Consider the following 15,379-nt stretch of genomic DNA (forward strand, 5'->3'; position numbering starts at 1 on the left):
TTCCAAGTTATATTCCAAAAACGTGTAAAGACTTAGTGCCCTTTCTGGGACAACAGTAAACTTCAGAATTCCTGTGGCCTGATGGTCTGTCTTTTAGCCCTGATATGCTTTGGGCTAAAATACATAGACCATCCAGAAATGCTTCTCTCAGGCTGCACTTCTGTGACCTCTTTAACCTGTCATAGTAAAGGCTGCTGCCCGAAGGGGAGGTGGTGCTTCTTCCTACAGAGTTGCCATCGACTTTCTGTCGCTTGGTACTGGCTTCCTGAGTTGCATGAAGGAAAAGATTAGTGCGAGTTATCTGTATTCTTCACCTGGTTAGTTTTCAGCTGGATCAGTTGCATGCCCCAGCTTGCTGATCAACTGAGTGAGCTTCTGCACTAGTACAAAGATGACCAAAAGATGGGAGTGCAGAGAGGTGGGACCATGCCTTACAGTGGTAGCCCAGTGCTGCACAGAGATGGAGGTGTGTTATACCTCCTTTATCTGCCATTTCACAACCTGTTTTCATCAACGTTTCAGGAAACCTTTAGAACACCAGAAATTTTGTCACTCCAGAGAAAAAACAAACCGTGGTTTTATTTGAAGTATGCCAGAATTTGGTGGTGTTTCTGCTGTGTTTATGGTTTATTTAATCTTTACTAGCTTAATGGTGTAATCTAAGCCTGAAAGTATGCTCTACAATTGTCTGAAATTATTTGGCTAAGTAGTTGAAATTGTCGTCTTCTACATCATTTAAATAATTGATTTTTAAATTATATAAGTTTGAAGAGTTAGCAGCAACCTAAATTGTTGCTTAATTAGAGTGCTTTATTTCAGCAGCTTTCTAAATAAAAGTTGGCTCATTAGGTACTGGCATTTTACTTGTATCAAACCTAGAAAATGAGGTTTTGTACAAAATTAGGTGGTTGACCTGAACAGCCACTTTCCTGCAGGTGAGACTAGTGTGTAATTAAATTCAATTTTTAGTCCTATGGAAAGATTATTTTCCTTTCATTTAACATTTGTTTGTCTTAGTTTTGCATATCATCATTGCTGCCTGTGATTCCTTTCTGGGACTCAGGTAATCATGCTTTAGTGAAGCTAAGAAAGTGACTAAATTCCATGTATTGAAGAACAGTGACATTATACATATCAAGTCTAATAAAGATAGGTCTCATGCATGTATTTTTGTTCGGATACAGTGTTTAATGTTACTGTTGTTGAAACAGAAATATATACTCCTTGATTCAGGCCAAGACAACAAGTACATGTCTTATTGTATGTAGGATGACAAATATTCTACTTCAGTGTAGGTTCTTGGTCATATCTCAGATTCTGCACACAACTTGATTCTTTGAGAGTGGAATCTAAATATTAATTCTATTTAATACATGGTTCTAGATTAAGATCCCACTTCTACAAACCTTAATGTTTTTTTGAAAATATCTGAAGTTGTCGGTACTATGCCTGTTAAGGATTCTGGAGTTACACATCTTACGCATGTTTGAGTTTCTTCTAAATTAGAATTGTATTGTGTTTCTTTTCAAAGATTTAACAGATTTTAATGAACAAGATGTAGTGGGATGTCAGTAGTTAGGACTTCTTGGGGGGGAGGGGGGAATCAGGGATTTTGATGCATTCTTAAATGAAATTGTGTTGCAGATCATCATAAGAAAAGTAAATCCAGGAGAGATACATGTTTGGGTGAATCTCTTATACATATATAGACTAATGTGAAATTATATAGAATAGTGTAAACAATACACTAAAAATAGTATACATAAAATAGTATGTTATTGCATATGTGATAACTGTATGTTTTAATCTTTTGATTTGGCTAGCTCACACTAATATAATGAAATATTTGTTGGAAATGAACTCACAAGACTAATAAAAATCTAGTATTTTCAGGTATTTTTATATTTCACTTTTGCAAAATACTGGTTTAGCTTCAATATTATTTTTTTTTTGTATTTTATTGGTGATACATGCTGAATGCAGTCACACCCCAGTAATTTTTAAGAAGGTCAAAGAGGGCAATTAAACAATTTGAAAATTATAAATAATACTAATAGCTGACACCTGGCATCAGAAGTCAAGAATAATCTTATATATTTGTTAATTTTTTGGCAGAATTAAAAAAGTTGAAGAAAACTGTAAACTATAAATCCTTCTCTGATTTTCCATGGTATTTCTTGAACAGCATGCATTTTAAATTCTCTTCCTTGTTTATATAAGATAAAAGTTTCAAAAGCATTTTGCATTTCATATAATTGGAAGAATATGAAATCTTTGCATTAGAAATATAGAGAAATTTTGAGTCATGGAAAATTTGCATATAGTAGAGAAATCTTGGTTGAGAACAGATCACAGTCACATCAAGATGGACTTAGGTTGGAAAACCACTTCTTCTGGAATGATTGAGGTATATTGGCTGAAATACTAAATGCCTAGTTGAACAGTCCTCCTTTCTAAATTTGATTTGAACAGATGTTAGTGTAATGCCTTTATTTTAAACTTTATATTTTATTTACATAATCTTGTAGGTTTTATTCTGGTTCCATCTTTATTTCAGATAGAGCATGAGTCTAGGAAAAAACATACACTGCCTGTGTAATTTTTTTTTCATCTTAACATTTTTAAAGAACATTATACATTGTTTATTCTGTTTAAAAAATCAAAAACTCCAAAATGAAAGAAAACTGTAACGCTTTCTTAATAAAAACTTGTTTTTATTTTCAGTTATGATGGTAACTGTGTCATGTTGAATAGAAAGTTAATGGTCAAAAAGTCATAAGATAAAGTTTATTTGTAGGTAATTCAGAGACCTTCAATCAGTTTTTCATAAAAAATGAAACTTTTCTAAAGCATTATTGAACTAATATGATTAAAGAACCTTGGTAGATAGTAAAGCATTGTAAATTATGAAATACTTTTTATTTCAGCATTGAGAGATTTTTACTTTAGCCAGAGTATTTCAGATGTTGGAGATTTGTTTTTATATTCCAGATCAACAGATGCATAAGAATTTTCAGGTTTACTAGAGTGGGTTTTTTTGGTCTGGCCATACTTCATATAAATTTCCTAAGGCTTTGGTGTCGTGAAGTCTGAGTCTTTGTTCACAGAAAAAAATGTATGTAATTGGAAAGACCAGGAAGTAGATGAGCATACCCTATTAATCTAATCTAATCTTAAACTAATATTATCTAAATCTAATATTAATCTAATATTAAACACTAGCAACTCTATCTTGTGATATGATTTCTTTTTGAAGATAACACTATTTGGTGAAGTAAGCATTTTTTCCAAAATGCGTCTCTTACAAGTATTAACTATTTCTTAGATTTTTGTATTTTTATTTAAAATTACACTTTACAGTATTCTAAATTGTTCATGTCTAAAAATGAACAATTTGAATGAAATATTGAAGTGGTTTCATGACATAAGAGATTTATGCTTCCTGATTTAAGTTGACAGTACTGTTTTTCTTTTGAAATAGTAGCTTTTGATGGTTGTATGGTCTTCGCAGAATTGCAAGTACATTTCTGCAGCTAAAGAGTTAATCATGCCCCCAATCTGCTCTCTCTGGTAACTGCACAGCTGTTGTTATGCAACCCACTTGCAGTTGGTTTTGGAGAGTTTGCTAATTCCATCTTCCAGCTAGAGATGCCAGAAGTAGTCTACTTGGAAAACATGGCCAGATAGTTTAAAAGAAAAAAATATCATTTTGGAGGAACAGATATGAGTTTTTCTATAGCTTAGTTTCTGCTAAGTTATTAATGCCCTAGCAATCTGTGGACATAGAAGAAGACAAATTTTGAGCCTTTATTAATGTCTGAATGTTTTTCAGACTGTTTTTTTACAACTATTGCCGTTCATTACTGCAAGCTTTTAAAATAAACTGATTCATGAGAAACTGATGTAACAAAGCCTTGCATCCTGTCTTGTGTTCCTGACCTCAGGTAATGCAGTTCCTCCCTCCCCCAGGTGCCTTTAGCTCCCTCTTACAGCCCTGACCCCATATCCCCACGCTGCACCACCGTCTGCTGGCCTGGAAAGACTCTAACCAATGGCAACCACTTGCCAGCTGGCAAGCCAAAGGAACATATCACTACTTTAATCATGTTTTAGCATTTCCTTAGTTGTAAGAAAGGAGCAAAAAAACACAGGACTTTCTAATCAATAATTTTTATTGTAAACAATTACATATCTTTCTTCTGTGCCAAATTTAACTGTAATTGACCACTAGGTTCTGAGCAGGGAAGGGGAAAACCAAAAGTTGGACACACTGGTTGCACAAGTCTTACTTCCTTATGGTTCTGCAGGTCTAAAAACTCTTCCCATTTGTGGCTAGTTTTGACTGTAGTTTGACTTGCTCTAGGCAACTAGGCCAAGCAACGAGAGGAGAATTATTCAAGTGGAAGAGGAAAGAATCCAGTTTTTGTGCATGTTGGTGTTTTCAGCATTTGTATATTTTCTCTAGTTTTTAATGGTAGTGCTTTTCTGATCAAGGGAGTTAGGAAAATGTAGTTCATGTACAGTGTGCTATTTGCATGCTCATACACGGTTTTATTTTCCTCTGTTTGGCTGGAAGGTTCTAATGCTTGAACTAATAAGACCATGACATTGCAAAGTGCATTAGCAGAGAAAGGATTTCTGTAAATTGCAGGAAAAGGATCATCTTGTTAGATTAATCAAATAATCAGTGCAGCCATAAACCCTGTGGTCACACTTTTCTTTCTGGAAACAAACAAAGCCAGTTTAAACACACACTTTAATCAGCTTTTGTTTTGTGCAGTGGTGAAGCATTTTTTCCTATTGTCTGTCTCTGCGATAAATGGAGAACTCCAAAGTAATACTATCATGTACCTCAGATTAAGGCATGGACTCTGAAAATTGTTTGTTACTGTGGTTTAGACCTCATTTGTTAAATGAGTACTGATCAAAAAAGTTAAGTGTTTTCACTACACACAAAACTATTTTCAAGAAATTAGTCTAGTGTAGTTTGGAAAAGAAATGTTCCTTGGTTTATTTTTATGATAGTCTAAGCAGCCATTTCTTTTCTCTCTTTATGCTCAGGGCCTGTCATTAAGTTTTTGTATGTGTTATTATACGGTTACTTTTTATTTGGGTTTTTTGGTGGTTTTGTTTGTTCTGGTGTCCAGCTGGTGAAAGCTTCATTACAGTACCATGTACTGAGGACCATCACAGCAAGGAGCATTTTATGTTGGGCTTTTTGCCTATTTGACTCTATTCTAGGTCTTCTTATTCAGTAAAGGAACCTTTAGGTATTGCACTAGAATATGTTTGTGGTATAAAATACAGATTTAAAAAAAATATATATATATTCTCTCTGCTGAGCCTTGCTAAAGGTAGAAAGATCATGAGTCTGAAATTATTGGTTATTGCTAGTAACCTTAAGGCTGACTAACCCAATTTGTTTCTTAATTATTTTTCTTTTCAGAATTGGTAAAGGATTTCAAGGTGTCATGAAAAGGTGGGGATTTAAAGGTCAGCCTGCATCCCATGGCCAGACGAAAACTCACAGACGTCCTGGAGCAATATCTACCAATGTAAGGATTCTTATATCCTATTTAAGCATTCTTCAGTATTTTTAGGACTGGTTACTAAAAATGAACAATCTTACAATAGCTAGCTGATGCCATCTAATCTGTGGTAGCAGAGAATCCCAGGTGTTTCAAAGGAAGTTCAGAAACCTGTATAACGAGCAATGCAGATAGCTGTTCTGTTGTGCCTCAATTTATGAATATTCTATGTCTCTGGCAAGTGAGCAAACATATTTTAACTGAGCAAATTGTTGTGTTTTGTACTATAGCTGAGAGAAATAGTCTTAATGCTTCAAAGAGAGTTCTAAGAATCTTTTATCACAGCATTTATAGATTGGAAAGGACTTATCTGGTATTTTACTGCAGATATTGTACTATTCTTTGGAACCTCAGTTGCTTTTATCACCTTGCTTGGCTTGTGTAGCTGCTTACTGAACTGTTTGATTCCCAAAATAGTTTGTTGGCTTCTAAGCATTTTTAAGCAGAGCAGAGTAATATTTTTAAATTTCAAACAATAAATAATATTAGTTTAAAAGCTCTTTGGAGCAGATTCATTTAAAACTTTGTCCCTATAAATGTTTCACAATATTTAGGCTGAACTAAGAGGGATTTTTTTCAAACTAGCTTCATTATACAGAGTTAAGACCAACTGAGTCACAGTACTGAAGCTGGATTGTCTGTAATTTTCTTAGAGAAAAAAGAATTTATAATACTCAAAAGCAAAAAGGCACCAGGCAATGAAGTTGGAGTAATTGAGACTGTAAAAGCATACAGTACTGATTTATAGCCCTTCATTTCAGCTGGAAAGTGCATTCTACACCTGGCACTGTTTTCTCTGAAGACTGAAGAATGTAAATATTTGAACATACAACACTTTGTTTTAGCAGATGGTATTCATCTTTACAAGATAATCCCTCTTCTCTTTAAATGAGAATTTCCTAAGCACTGATGCTGGATGTAATTTCACAAAGTATATAGAATGGTAAATAGTATTGGAAATAGGTATGATGAAAAGGAAACATGGTAAAAGGATGCAACAGGGGAAAACCAGTGCATCAATTTTTATTTTCCAGTCTAGTGTTGACACCTCAGATGTTTTTGTGATCCTGCATTGTCCAGTACTGAATCCTGTCCCTAGAACTTCATTGCAGCTGATTTCCTGAAATCATGATTTTCATGTGTTAAAAAAATTAAACATTATTAATGAATAACTGAGTGGTACAAGAAACTGACAAATCCCTTGATAATACTGTAGAATTGAAATTTATGGCACTTATTCTGCCTTTACCACCTTTGTTCTGCAGGTTATGCCTAGCCAAACAATAATGTGATATAGAAACTAAGCATTAGCAGGAAATGTAATTAAAACCTCTGTTCTCAAAAATACATGCTTTTAAAAATCTGGTTTACATAGATATAAAACTCATGGATTGGGGAGAGGAGAGAAACTACAGTTATCTTCATTTTGGCAACCTTCCAGGGCAAGACTGCTCTGGAGCTAAGCAGTAGCTTGCACAAGTAATTTAGGCAAGTTTCCAGTTGCTGTGGTCTGTGATGTAACTGAGAGTCTTGTGTTGACAAGGTTTTTATGAAAAAAAACTTTTAATTTTCATGAAATGGAAGTATGGGATGAGTGCAAATTTTGCACTGAATCTGTACACATTAAGTGTTAAGCAAAGCTAGAATCCCTTGGTTGATATAATAGGATTTATAGCAATTTTATGATTGAGGTCAAGTATTTCAGATAACATGTAAAGTAATACCTAACCTTCAGCAGGAGGTATTTAAAATGCTAATCAGTATTAGATATTTTCATCATTGGAAGTACCAGCATATTTTCTTTGGTGCTTCTCTTGAGTTTGTAGGTATACCTCTTGCAGTTACGTGATTTTTTTGACTCTGTTTTTATCTAGAAAGCTGCCAAAGTTTATCGTGGAAAGAAAATGCCTGGTAAAATGGGTAACATCTATAGGACATCTTTTGGATTAAAGGTGAGTTCTGAGTATACTAGAATGCATGTAAGGTGGTTGCCTTGCCAAGCAATGGACTTAGTCATGTAGCCTTGTGTTGGTGTAGTCTGTCATTTCTGTCAGTATCCAGACAGGAGCATCTTGAAGTAAGCAAGCTGAAAAAGCAGGAGCAGCAAATGTGTGCTCCTGTCTGCTTCTGAGTTACAAATAAGTTACCTGAACTCCCTTTGCATATGTGTAGCCTGAAAAATGGCGTTTCAGGTGATACTTCCACATCTGTGTTTTTCACTGTGTCCTTCTGCCATTGAAGTGGGAAAACAATGAGGCTTTTGGTGACCTTCAGTTAATGTTTTCATACCTTTCGTTCCACTTGTTCAAACCCAACCCAAGTCTGAGTTGTTTGAAGTCCTGACTGTCATGGTCCTTCACTTTTATGTGCGAAAAGGGGATTATAGTTTCTGTCTAGGTTCTGGTGGGTACGTAGCTGCAGCAATTCCTGGACTATTACAACTACTCTTCTGTGTCTCTGAAGGCAAACCCTGCAGTTTGCACAAAAAGTATATTATCCCCTAGTTTGCAAAAAGATTGCTGATGCCGCTCTCTGCTAAGACTTTTTTGTAACGGAAAACGTGCATGTTCAGTTGAGCACCTCATAAAATTAAGAAATTATTGGATGATCGCAGTAATGTTTTCATGAGCGTATTAGTTTGTCATGTGTGATGTTTTTCAACAGCTGTTGCTGCCAGAGGGGAAAAGAGACTTTGGGGCTTCAGTTGGTGTTATGCTGAACAAAGAGCTGCCTTACCAAATGTAGCCTGATCACGAGCCCTTTAAAACTGTTTAGTAGACTCCTGCATTAGAAAGCTGTGCACTCAGAGTAGTGTGTGACTGAATTTTGTGGAAAGTTTAGGCATGTGAAGAATATTCTTCCCCAGAGTACCACCTCCATTTAATCAGTTTGTGCTTTGCTGGACCACTGTTGGTAAAACTGGGAATAGTCTTTAAAATGATCTCTGTGTTTTTTTTCTGTCTCCTAGGTGTGGAGGATCAACACAAAACATGACATTATTTATGTAAATGGGTCTGTTCCAGGTCACACAAATTGTCTGGTGAAGGTATGTTTGCTAGTTTCAAGTCACTGATATTGGTGACTCCTAAGCTCTCTACAACTCTCCTACCAAAAGGAGACACATTTGTTGAATGCAATCTTCATTTCATCAGAGTCCCATCTTGTACTATTGAATTAAAGGACAGTAGGCTCAGTTCTGTAAAAGAGAGGGATTAATAGGGACAGTGTCACCCCTTACTCTAAACGGCTCATTCTTAACTTTGTACTGGGGTTGTGCATATGATAAACCAACACAGTTGCTGTAACGCTGTGGTGAGTGTCTCAGGGCTAGGTCCGTCCCCTTTTAACACTAACCTATGCCAACAGCATGGTGGTGAGATTTTACAGAATATTAGTGAAGGGTTGTAATCATGAAGAGAAATACACAGCAAGTACTGCTTTAAAGGTTATTCAGAGCATTCCCATACACAGTAGCTGTTACCTTTCCAAGAAGCAGTCAAGGTACTGGAGGGGACAGTTGGAATTCACAACAATGATGTGAGTTCCCTTTGCAATCAGTATAAATGTGTCAGTGTTATTTTCTGTGGCATTCTACAGAATTAATTTCATATTTTATGGATTCTCTATGAAAAAAAGAAATTATGAAGACTGTGTTCTTACAGTGTAAATAATCCACATCAAAGGAAGAAAAGTACTTTTTAAGGATTATTTTCAAAATAGACTTTTCTTTCTAATTGGGTATATTCTACACATTTGCAAGCAATTGGAGGAGGCTGCTTCCTTTCTGACTTAGAGTACAGCATATCAAACACCTTTATTATGAATAATTATAAAAATTTTGGTGTATATATACCTATATATCTCTTTGGTGTATATATACCTATAAACCATAGTTTGAAATCTTCAGAAGTATTGTAGGTGTTTAAATTATCCACTTCTTGAAAAGTCAGAGTTCATCAAGTTTGGATGTTTTTAGCTAGTTTATTGTGTTCTTGTCACATTTTACTATGGACATCCGGTGCCTGTTATGTATTTTCCAGTTGTGGAGCAGAACTCCTTAGTTACTGGGCATTAAGTAAAGCAATGCTAGCTTTTGCACAGGTATTTTACACACAGGAAAATGAAGTTTATTCTTGTGTTTCTCTCCCTGGAAATAAGGCCTTTTTTTTGTCTGATTGAGGTATCTCTAAACTGCTTTAACTGTGATGTCCAGCCCAAGCCTGGAGAATGTATTAAATATTTCTCTCCCAAGATAGTGAAAATTGGTTAACAGATGTTCAGAAGTTTTCAGGATAACTTCTGCAAATTACTGGGCATGACATCAGTGACACAGAATTAAGACTGTAGCTTGACTGGCCTTTCATCCATATGTTGGACTGAATAACCTTTTCCTCAACTGTGTTCTAAGTATTTTTTTCTAATCCTGAGCCATGAACCTGGTTGCTATGTGTTAGTCTGAGCTTTAATTGTGAATTTTTTACAGGATGTTATTTTTAAATTACAACATATGTATACAAGCAACATAATGTAGCTGAAAAAGTGACTAATGTTTGATGCCCAGACTTTATTCTTTGATCTTAATAGTACTCTTAAGCAAGAACTACTTGTTGCAAAAGGTTGTGCCATCTTTCTCTTCTAGTCAGGCTGTTAAAATCCACACTTATATGGTTCAGTGGCAACCGTACATACCCATGGTCAGATGTCTTATCTGCAACGATATGACATTTTATGAAGCCACTGAGACTTTGAATACAGTATTTATTTCTACCAGCTCATAACTTTTATTCTAACTAGATTCAATAAATTCATTTTCTGATTTCAGGTTTTAAGTGAATTAAGAAAACATTTATTAAAGGCCTGTAATAGAAACCATTTTTAAAAGCAAAGCTGTATGTGTGTTAATACCACACATCCTTATGTATGCCACGAAGATCTCATTTAAACAAACGAGTGTCCCCTTGCGAATCAGACATGGCACACTTCCGCATGAAGAACCACCTGCTGGAAGTGTTACATGCTGTCTTTCATGATTGGGTCACTTCCACCATTTTCTTCCACCTTCTCTTTTTTTCTTTACAAAGACATACTCTTGTCTAGGCTGGAGAGCATCCCCCTTAACACCTTGGATTTACTGTTTTTGTTCTAAAAGCAGCTGCGCTGTTAGCTTAAAAAAATCCTTGAGGCAGCAGTACAGCCTTGTTAACAGGAGACTGCTGGGCCAAGTCACCTGAGCATACGCAGTCAAACAGCCGCGTTGACATCTGTGATGTGAAGAGGATAATGGACTTTGATTGCCGTGGCAGTCTGCTGCACACCATTCAAGTGCTTGCCCTGTCCAGGAGTGATTTCTGTTCGGTTCACTCGCCACAGTTGATGATTGGAACTTTATCCTAAGACCAAAATTTAAAATGGCTCCATTGGTTTTTTTCAAGAAAACTTACTCTGTCAGTGTTAACTAAATGGTACAAGACACTTTCCTGACTGCTTTACTGATCCTTGTGGGAGATGTCTGCAAGATACAGGTCTGGATTAATTGTATTTGCAAGTTACCTATATTTAAAAATGTTTCAAGGTCATGGTTATCTACGATTTTGAAGTACAAATATCTTCAAATACACATTTTGGCATACATATTTCAGAGTTGCAGCCAATTCCATTAATGCAGGTTGAGGATCCATGCAAAGAATGAGGGATTTCATCCCTTTGAGCTCTCTGATTAACATAATACAATATTTGAAAGATCTTGACCAAAGTGCTCCAGACTTTCATGGCTTTTTAGTAATAACACTGTTTGAGATGAAGGCACAGTAGTAGGTATTATTACTATTAAGAAATAGATATTTTAAAATTGTCTGCACTCAAATATTTGGCGATTGGAGGGAGTAAGTAGTCAGCAACAGTTCATTCCAGTTCCTCAAGCTGGTGAATCGGTTCTGGGTTTTTTTTACTTACATAAACCATATGAATTACATGTATTAATTATTTTTTTCCCTTATATTTTCAAATACATCTCTGAAGAGCAGAGAAAGCTTTAATTAAAAAAGCATGCAAAACAGTACTATTTGGCGTGTGTTCTCTAATTTCTGCTCTTTCCTTCTACATTTAATCTTGCTGCACTCCTCTGGTGTTTTTAGCTTGTGTCTTATGTTTTTTTTCCAGGTGCTTTCTTGTTTGCATATAGACTGATTTTATATACATTGTTGTATATTTGTTTGGATGTCTAGTTGGGGAGAGAAATTACATTATATTAGCATTTATAATTACTGTTTATTCTACTAAATAACTGCCTATAATGTCTAGGGGATTTGGATCCATCTGTCTGAGCTCAAAAAGTGGAATATCTCATAATACTCTTCTCTTTGTGTGTCTCTTAGAAGGCATTTGTGTTCGATACCCACTCTGTTGCTTGGTAACCATTAAAACCCCAGTGCACCTTAAGGCATATATTTATTTTGTATGTTATGTATTTTTGGAAACTTAGTACATCAGCACTGTATCCACCTGGAGATGAAGCACTTAAATTTTTCAAGTTTCATTTTCAACAGAATAAAAGTGCAGAATACTAGGATTGATGGATTCATAGTTTAATTAGAAATCAGTTTTCATTTGATATTGCACACTGAAGCATGCAGGTAAATAACTGAGATAAGTAATGTTTCTAGCCAACTGGAAAACTAATCAAAAAAGCTTACTTTAGCATGGATTTCTTTCTCAGTGACAAGTGTAATAAAATTAAGAAATTTTAGCAGTATGCTAGAATGTATGGAATTTTTCTGTTTCAAGAGTGACATTGCAAAATAAGCATTTGTGAATTAGTGTGTTGTGCATATCAAGATAGCCTACTTCAGGTAATACACCAAGAAAAACAGGTCTTCTTAGATCACAGGGCCTATAGTTACCGTCCGTGGTGTTGATCTTCAAGAAAAAATGCTAACATCTTTTTCTTTTGGAAGCTTATGGCTCTCAATTTCTCGAGAGGTATACTACCAAAAAGTTATCTCTTCTGTCATTCACGAGAGAATCACAGGACTAATTCCCTTTTTAAGCAGTTACTTTATAATGGAGATGATACTGTAATACAATATATGGTAATTCAGGATGTTGTAGTTTATCTTTGATAATGTTTTATACCTGTCCTAATTTTAAGGCACCTGATTTTCTTAGGACATTCAACGTTGATCACTTCGAATATATCACTTTTAGTGAAAGCAGAAATTCTGGCAAATCTTGTAACTCATAGAAGTTGCTTAGCAAGTTAGACACTGAACTGGCCTTTTTGTATGCTAGTTACACTTGGAGTATACAATTTAGGTAGGATACTTCTTGAGCTAATAAACTTAACTTCTCAGTCTTCCCCTACTGCTTCTTCCCTTTTTTCCTTTTCTGTTGGGTTTGGGGTTTGGTGTGTTTTGGTTTTTGGTTTTTTTTTTTTTAGAGAGGTCTGTAGGAATTTACATCCTACTTATTTTGTACCACACCTGCCGATACTACTGTCTGTGTTTCTAGCTGCTAATGCCTGAGTTGTGTGTTGTGCTCAAATTGAGGACGTGCAGGAATAGTGTGATGCCTTCACTTCTTTTGTGTTCCATGTCCTGTATCTTGGGCCCCATGATAGATTTGTATGAAGTTTTTGTTGGTTGGTTGTTTTTTTAAAGACAAAATAAGGCTGGCCAGAAATGGATATAGTTTTTGAATTCATTTTTCTGTCTAGCTTCAAAGATAGCAAAGAAGCTGACACCTGAGGAGATTATTTTTAACATTTTCTATATTTAAACACATTTTCCTGTTTTGCGAACACACTCTTTGTTGTGGTTGCTAACACAGCCTGAAGCCCCATTAAACTATAAATGTGAGTTGTGACTTAAGCATTAAATTTAAATGCCTGTTTAAGACCATATTAAGTATTTTGTGGTGATAGATTTTTTTTTGTATTTGTTTATACTACCTACGCCATCATTATATGGCACATGCATATGTGCAGTTTCTTAATTGTCTGCAAAACCCTTTATGACTGTTTTAAAGATTAGTGACAAAATCCCAACCAATTTCAGATTACTCTAGTATTTTTCTTAATAAAAAAACTTCACAGAGAATATACTGTAATGTATACACTACTATATATACCATCTGTCTGTAGTATACTGTGCTGTAATATATAATAGTATTAATACAGAAGTTGAGCAAGCCAAGTGATTGTGTAATATTGAGTTGTACAGTGAATGTTTTAATGGATTGTAATAAACAGTTGGGCTCTCAGCCTGATTCATTCTGTGGGTGAGAGCTAAATTCACTGGATTTTAGTAATACAGAGCATTAAAACTTTATTGGGGTCTTCTCAAAAGAGAAGGGAGAACACGAAGAGCTGTGCTGGTTCACATGTGTTTCTTGTTGGTGTACATGCTTATACAGACAAGTGTAACTGCTGCTGTGTGCCATTTAACCCCTTTATAATACAGTGAAATTATTGTGCAGGAATCTGAGGTAATACAAGAAACCTTTGGTAAGCTGTGCCCTTGATGAATGTAAAGGGAGTCATTCAGTAATTCTTTTGAGAAGGCAGATAAATCATACCATGTTTTAAGTTGCTAATCAATACTTTCAGGTGTCAAATGAAACTGAGTTTTCTTCCTTTAAATAGGAATAATAATAATAATAATAATAATATCTGTGTAACAAATCTTGAAATTTACAAGTGAGAAGGAGGTACATTCTTTCCATTTGGTAGTGATGCTCTAAGATGGGCTTCAGGAGTAGAATTTAAATTGCATTTGAAAGCAATGAATGTAGAAGAAGATGGAAAAAGAGCAGTAGTTTTCACCAGTCAGAGGAAATACTGTGTCAATTATACCAATCAAAAGAAAGAGCATATCAGAAGAAAATAGTTTTAACATCAGATATAGCTTGTTGCTCTGAGATCTGTCAAGCTTCTGAGGAGTTTGGAAGGAGCAAAATGGAACGATATTGTACTCCTCTGAAAGCAACAATGGTCTGTTGAAAATGTTTCATAAGAATCTTAAAACTACTTTAAGAATTCTCCTTATCACACAAGAGGCACTATCTGCAAAATGCCACTTGACATTAATATGTAAAATACAATGCTGAGGCTGAACAGAAATCTTACATTTATTTAGATAAACTAATGCAGGACTAAGATTAGACTGTTGGGTTTGCCTTCACTTAAGAGCAGATGTCTTACTCCTAAGTCCTGTGATAAGAAGTTGTTGCTTTAAGAAAAGCAGGGGGGGGGAAGAAATAAAAGCAAACATAACAGACATATAAATACCTTTAGTTTTGCAGGTGTCCAAAACTGCCTGTAATGACACAGCCTGTATGTAACAGCACGTATTATTTCATCATGAGAATAATCCAAAATAACAAAGAAGTAGACATGAAAAACATTTTAATAAGATAATAGATGAAATGAATAAGTTATCAGAAATAAAATAATTTACTCTAATCTTCCTAATATTATTGTAGCTCATGTAGAGACCATGGGGGTTTTTGCTGTTGACAAAGAAGGCTTATGATGTGTAATAGGATCAGGGAGTAAAAGAGGAAAGGGCATGGGAAATAACACGTAAGTGGTGAAGTTATTAAAACATGTTTTCATATAGTAAAAGAAACAACAGCAACATATTGAAAGAGAGGGATGACTTCTCAGCCTCAGCAGTTCACATTGCACTGTTGAAGCTGACTGTGTTTCCTCTGAACTCATCACTGCTGGAACTGTTACAGCAAAGGTCTTTGGACTTGGACCTCAGTCTAGTTTGTTCTGTATAATACGCAATGTA

The 15,379-nt window shown here is 35.3% G+C and overlaps 1 protein-coding gene across 1 annotated transcript in view; it reads left to right on the forward strand.

The window, feature by feature from the left end:
* The window catches only part of MRPL3 (mitochondrial ribosomal protein L3), a 31,920-nt gene that overhangs the window by 11,110 nt on the left and 5,431 nt on the right, over nt 1-15,379 (forward strand). The window contains exons 6-8 of the mRNA XM_026843278.1: nt 5,447-5,555; nt 7,463-7,540; nt 8,557-8,634. Of these exons, the coding sequence (XP_026699079.1) occupies nt 5,447-5,555; nt 7,463-7,540; nt 8,557-8,634 (265 nt within the window). The remainder of the gene's footprint in view (nt 1-5,446; nt 5,556-7,462; nt 7,541-8,556; nt 8,635-15,379) is intronic.

The sequence above is a fragment of the Athene cunicularia genome, assembly GCF_003259725.1.
Source record: "Athene cunicularia isolate RWA chromosome 2 unlocalized genomic scaffold, athCun1 chr2_part1, whole genome shotgun sequence".
In the NCBI taxonomy this organism is placed as follows: Eukaryota; Metazoa; Chordata; class Aves; order Strigiformes; family Strigidae; genus Athene; species Athene cunicularia.